At 43.4% G+C, this 6,000-nt stretch overlaps 1 protein-coding gene across 1 annotated transcript in view; it reads left to right on the top strand.

The window, feature by feature from the left end:
• Positions 1 to 1,557: 1,557 nt before the first annotated feature.
• Positions 1,558 to 6,000, top strand: part of LOC142049883 (fibroblast growth factor 10-like) — an 89,218-nt gene continuing 84,775 nt past the window's right edge. Inside the window, exon 1 of the mRNA XM_075078046.1 lies at positions 1,558 to 2,087. Coding sequence (XP_074934147.1) covers positions 1,757 to 2,087 — 331 coding nt within the window. The 5' untranslated portion in view covers positions 1,558 to 1,756. The remainder of the gene's footprint in view (positions 2,088 to 6,000) is intronic.

Below are 6,000 nucleotides of genomic sequence, written 5' to 3'. Positions count from 1 at the left end.
ACAGTTCAGTGATAGGCTAGAAATATGAATCTGTCATAACATTCAGTATGTGAAATGACAAATCCATTAGGAGAGATGGAATCAAAGGAAAAAACAACATATGCCCCTCCAGGAAAATAATAGCTTGAAAAATTCCTTGTTTCTGGCAAAGGAAACTGCATTAGTTTAAAAAAAAAAAAAAAAAAAAGGAGGCAAAACATTCAGACAGGTTTTATGGGGAAACCTTTGCAATCCCAATAAAGCCCATTTTGCTTTGAAGACAGATGCGTGATTCAGTAAATGACTCATGTTAGCAATTAGGAAATGGTCATTTAGGGCCCTGATTTCTTTTGAGACAAGGAGAGTGAAGGTGGGGAGAGAGACCCAATAAAAGGCTTAAAAGGAAAAGCAGGCTAAAGTATGAACCTTTTTATTTCAGCAACGGAAGCGAGAAATCAGTGATTCATTAAAGGAGGGTGAAAGACCTCCATGGAAGCTGACAAAGAAGGAAACCGAGCTATTACATCTCTTCCCTTTTTACTCTCTCTGACCAGCATATAAACTGCATTTCCAGGGTCTGCCTGTAGTATATACTTCTTTCCAACCTCTCCACCCAACCCCTCCTCCAGCAGGGGGGAGGGGGAAGATCTAGCAGGCAACAAGCTCCAGGTAGCTTTCTCAAGCACTTCACTGCCAAAAAACCTAAAATCCTCCACTAGAAAACAAGCTTCTCTCAGAGGAGTTGAATGGGGGGGAAGGAAAGCCTCCCTAGAGGGAATTGATTCAGCCTGGAAGAAAGGGAAGTTAGTAAAGCATGAGTCTCTAGGCCATTCTGGTGGTCAGCACTCAAAAAGAACACTTTAGGGACCCTGACAAGCTGCTGAGGGAGACCAACTCCCAAAACTCCCTCCACAGCAATAGGCACTACTCACTCCAACTATAAAAGGATTTCAGATGTCCCACCCCTGCTTAACCCCCTGTAAATAAGGGTTGACTGCCAGAGCCACATCCCATCTCTGACTTGTAATCACTGACATTTAGGCTACAGCTTCCAACCTGTTTATAACTAAAAGGGGAGAGAGAAGTTGGGATTTCTATTTCTCTCTTAGTCTTTTTCTTTTAATATTGTTCTGAAGAATTCAAAGCAAAACAAAGAAACTGCCTTCTCTAGGGCTGTCAGTGAGAAAGGACAAGTTGTGCAACTGGTTTGGGGCTTGCAAACAGGCAAGAGGGTGGGAATCAGAAGAAGGTGCATAAACCACAAAGTGTGAGTGTGTGTGGGTTAAGGTGGGGGGGAGGGGTGTACGTGTGAAAAATCCCTTCCAGCACCCTTTTCTACTGGTTGTTATTTTTGTTGTTGTTCACTTTGTTGCCATCTATTTTTCAGACCTTTCTGCATCTAAGATGGTGAAGAAAGGAGTGAGGAAGAGAACAAAATAACTACTGGGAAGCCTCAAACCAGGTTGGGGAGTGCATATGTATTTGGGGGGGGGGAAGGAAAGAGGATTAGCCACAGCAACTTCCCCCCCCAAAAAAAAAACAAAACAACAGCTCTTTTTTTCGGAGGGAGGACTCAAAGGATTAAAAGGTAGCAACTTCTGAGCCAGTTTGCCCTGAGTTATGGATGTTGGTGTACTTACTTCAGGTCAGATCACAGCTCAGAGGGATCTAACCAGAAGCAGCAACTACCAGCTCTCTATTTGCCTTTTACCAGGTTCTACCCTTCCAGTATGTTTCATTTGATAAGACATTTTCCAGCTCCCAGAGTTTCAGTACAATGTGCAAATGGATACTGACAAATGGTGCCTCAGCCTTTTCCCACCTGCCTTATTGCTGCTTGCTGCTGCTCTTCTTGGTGTCTTCTGTGCCTGTCACCTGCCATGACCTTGGCCAGGACATGCTGTCCCCGGAGACCACCAACTCTTCTTCATCCTCCTCCTCTTTCCCCTCGTTCTCATCTCCTTCCAGTGCGGGGAGACACGTGCGGAGTTACAATCACCTCCAAGGAGACGTGCGCAAGAGGAAGCTCTACTCTTACAACAAGTACTTTCTCAAGATCGAGAAGAACGGCAAGGTCAGCGGCACCAAGAAGGAGAACTGCCCCTTCAGTAAGTACGGTTTTGCCGCCGCGCTGCCGGCCAGCGGCTGCTTGCCTCCCCCACTAGCGCGGCAGCCCCGGCCCCGGATCGCCCGAGTCCCCTCGCTGGGGAGGGATGGGGTGACGCCTCGGCGGGGTGGGGGTGCGGGGCAGAAGTGAAGTGGGGTGAGCTCGGCTCCTCCGGGATGCCGCTCCCCGCCAGCCCGTATTGCAAATTCCTCTGGTTACGTTTGTTTTGCAAACGGCTTTGCCGAGCACAATTTGTTTCTCTGCCTGGCAAGAAGAGAAAATTAGAAAGATTTGTAAGGATGTGGCGGGGGGGCATTGTCTCCCGAATCTGAAAATCATTATCCCCTGTCATTAAAGTGCCTTGACGAGAACGCTATATTGAAACAAGGCATCGATTTCCCACACATACACGTTCTTCTCCCCGAGCCGCACAAGAGCAGTCTGCTCTGCACTCCCTCATCCCTGAGCCCGGAAAAGTAGGTTTTCCTTCGGGCTGGGATGTTTCCTGGGTTTGCTCTCCGCGTGGGGGTGCCTAGCGGGCGTTAGGAGACAGTGCGCGGTCGCTCAGCCTCTCGCGGTAAGGCGATGCTCGTGCCTGCCGCGCGCGGTACGCCCCGCCGCTCTCAGGTTGCGGCGCCACTATACTGCTTACTACTCGCTCCATTGTAAACATCTGGGGCTGAACTCACACAGACCTCACGCATTTCATTCTCTCTCTCTCAGGAATTATTTCAAATTAGAAGTCATAGCTGTTTCCATGGCTGTAGTTTCAAGCTGTTCTGTAGTACTAATTAGGATTTTAGTAATAGCATGTTTCTGGTAATGTATTTTTGGCTGTCAGTGCCAGAAATGTGCCTTTTTTTTTTTTTTTGATTTTTCCTGCCTGTGCAATCTCAAATTGAAGTAACTGTAGTAAATCACGACATATTGCATTGTAATTTAAGTGACTGCATCTCACTATAGGAGCATGCTGAAAAAATAAGCTCTGTTATACAAGCGTTAGAAGAAGCTCTCTGACTTGCTTCACTGGTAGAAAACTGTTTTGGTTCTTGGGCTGTCTTACATAAATCCAGATAAACCTGGGGATAAATCTTCTGTTTAAATTAAAACAACTTAAAGTAACTTAAGTAGATCCCTTGTTAGTTAATGTGTAAAGTATGGAGTACTTCAGCAGGTTGCCATGTTGTATGATAGACATTGTTAATTCCACTGTATTTTTATTAAATGCCCATAATATAGGCTTGCAAACAGGGAGGAGAGGGCAGCTGTATTGTCACTACTTCACTTGCTCCACCTTGCAACTTCATACTTTAAAGCTTTTTACAAACATTAAGTGCATGATGGATGTCAAAGCAGCTGAATCTTGCCACCTCCCTTTCTATATTTCGTAGAAAGCCAAATTCTTGAAAAACAGAGCTATGATGAAGGCTTCACTTGAATGAATTTGTGTGGAAATAGGTCCTAGCACTGCATTTCTTAGATTACTTTTATTTGTGGAGGAGGACAGCGTCATTCCCCTGAAATGGGATTCTGAAAGCTTTGTGTGCATCTCTGAGAGCACCACGCCATTCTGTTTGCTGCCAAAAAGGCTATAAGGGGCCCAATCTGACAACAGTGTATTCAGAGAAGTAACTCATCCGAGCAGCCCCACTTAGCCAGCAAAACTGTTCAGTGAGTAGAGTTGCACATGTGCATGAGCTTCTGTGAGATCTTGCCAAGAAGAGGTAGAATACACTGAAATGCACACATAAATCTTTCTACTCTTTTTCTACTCTTTTAGTCTACATGCAAGAACACAAGAACAACCTCCTGTAACTATAGGGTGTGATTCCTCCTCCTCCTCCCCCCCCCCTTTTTTTTCCTAGTCAGTGCATCAGAAAGAGAATTGGCGTTCTTGGTGATGTCATGGTTATTGTCACATCTGCAGAGTATCTACTGAAGGAGAGAAGAATGTAATTTTTTTCATATAAATGTAAACCAGTGCTGCTGTTATACATAGTTGTATCCTGTCCCTCAGGTTTATGTCCAGTGAAGAAAAGATTCCCGTTGTCTTAAAACTTGCAACTTGTTAACCACACTTACATTGCAAAGTCAGACATAGTGAACCACATCTTTAAATACAAAGCAATTAGGATCTTGCTAGCAGAAAATAGATCTAACAGTTGTATGTTCTTTAATAGTAATTATAATTTGCAGTGGGAAATTGTGTGTTCTGTAAAAGTACATAGGTTGAGACCATTTAAGTAAACATTTACTGTGCCTGAATTTCAAGGGTGTCTGTGTAGCAAAATGTTGCAAGTGATTCACAAAATCTATGGTTTTCATAATCTCACATGTAGCTGTGCAATCAGAATGCAGCTGTAATCCCCAGCTGGACTGATTCCATGCAAATATGTGGTATCATTAAGGTAGTCTAAAATATGTAATTACATGTGAACAAATTTCTGCCATGCATAAAGGGTTAGCCAGCCAGCCCACTAAATTGCAGCCTGCTTAACATTAAAAGCTATTTAATCTCTAATATAAGTTCCTCTTTCAAAACCATGCTTTCCTAAAGAAATAATAGTGACTGTTGACACACAAGACTGAAATATTCCAATTTGGGGGCTAATTTTCTTTTTCTCATATGCTAATGTTTAAAGTTCATTTATGCTCAGGAAAGCCTTATCTGTAGGACTGTAAGATCGTGATATGTTGTGTAATTAGACAATAGCTTTCATGGCTGGCTGCCAATTAAGCGCTGTCAAGTAAGAACGGTTGGAGAAAGTCAGAATAAACATTCAGAAAACAGAATTTAGTCCCTGGTCTTTAAAATGGCTCAAGTAGCATTCATAGATTTGCTCTATAAATATTGTGTAGAGTGCGCTAAATAAGTTTACTTTGGCAGATGTTTCCCAATTTGATTGCTTGGAACTATTCCATCAGCCTTTCTCTACCTATAGGGTAATGGGAACAGAGGGGACTTCTGACTGCTCTGTCAGGAGACTGGGGGAACTTGCAGAATTTGTCATAGCTGGATATGTCACTAGATAGAAGTAGGACACTCTTTAGGTTTTATTGTTCCTTACATCTGGAGTTTTGTCCTCAAAATGCAACTACTCAGTACTAGCTCGTCCCTCAGCACCACAGCTGTGAAGTCCCTTGTCCCTGTTCTTGATAGACCCATTTGTATGCATGAATAAGGACAGCTGTACTGCTTTTTGGTGATTTATGTACTTGTGGGGGGAAAACAAAACCAAAAAACCTCCAAAAAGTAATTACAAAGGCTTTTGCTGTAACTTGAGATCTGGGCTGACAAAGAGGAGTTTAAGCCATACATAAAAATTGAGAGAAAACTGCATGTGTGTAGATTCTCACTTGCACCAAGAAAGCTTTCTTGAAGATAGTGAAACTCTTTGGGTTTAAAGAACAGCATGCATTGAGCTACATGATATATGATAAGCTGGTTCAGGAAAACTTGAACGTATTTTTGAGCGTTATGCTATTTTTAATTGACTTTTAAGGCAATTAAGTGTTATGAAGCACGCACTTCAAATTTACAGGACAGATCTTAGTAGCTGAAGAATGGTAACACAATGTGCAATGCTTAATAAGCAGCAGCTAACCTCCAGTCTGTGGAGGGAGTTCTGCCTGAGCAAGAATTACAGGATCAGGCCATTATTTAGGTATGTGTTTAGGGAGAATGGAGTTTGTGTCATTGAGCTTGGATATTAGTGGGAAGAATTGCTGGAGCGATTCCTGTGGGCTTTGGACCAAGCAGTGCTATGCAAAACCTACGGTAGGTGGCGGCACAGACACTGTCTGGTGTCACCTCTGCTCGAAGTAGGTGGACAAGAAGGGGGTGGATTCTCAGCTGTATGAGCTAATTTAGCTCAAGCAAAGCTAAAAGGGCTTACACCATCTGAGAGGCTATT

Source organism: Phalacrocorax aristotelis, chromosome W, assembly GCF_949628215.1.
Source record: "Phalacrocorax aristotelis chromosome W, bGulAri2.1, whole genome shotgun sequence".
Lineage (NCBI taxonomy): Eukaryota > Metazoa > Chordata > Aves > Suliformes > Phalacrocoracidae > Phalacrocorax > Phalacrocorax aristotelis.
This window is presented reverse-complemented; position numbering and strand designations above follow the sequence as displayed.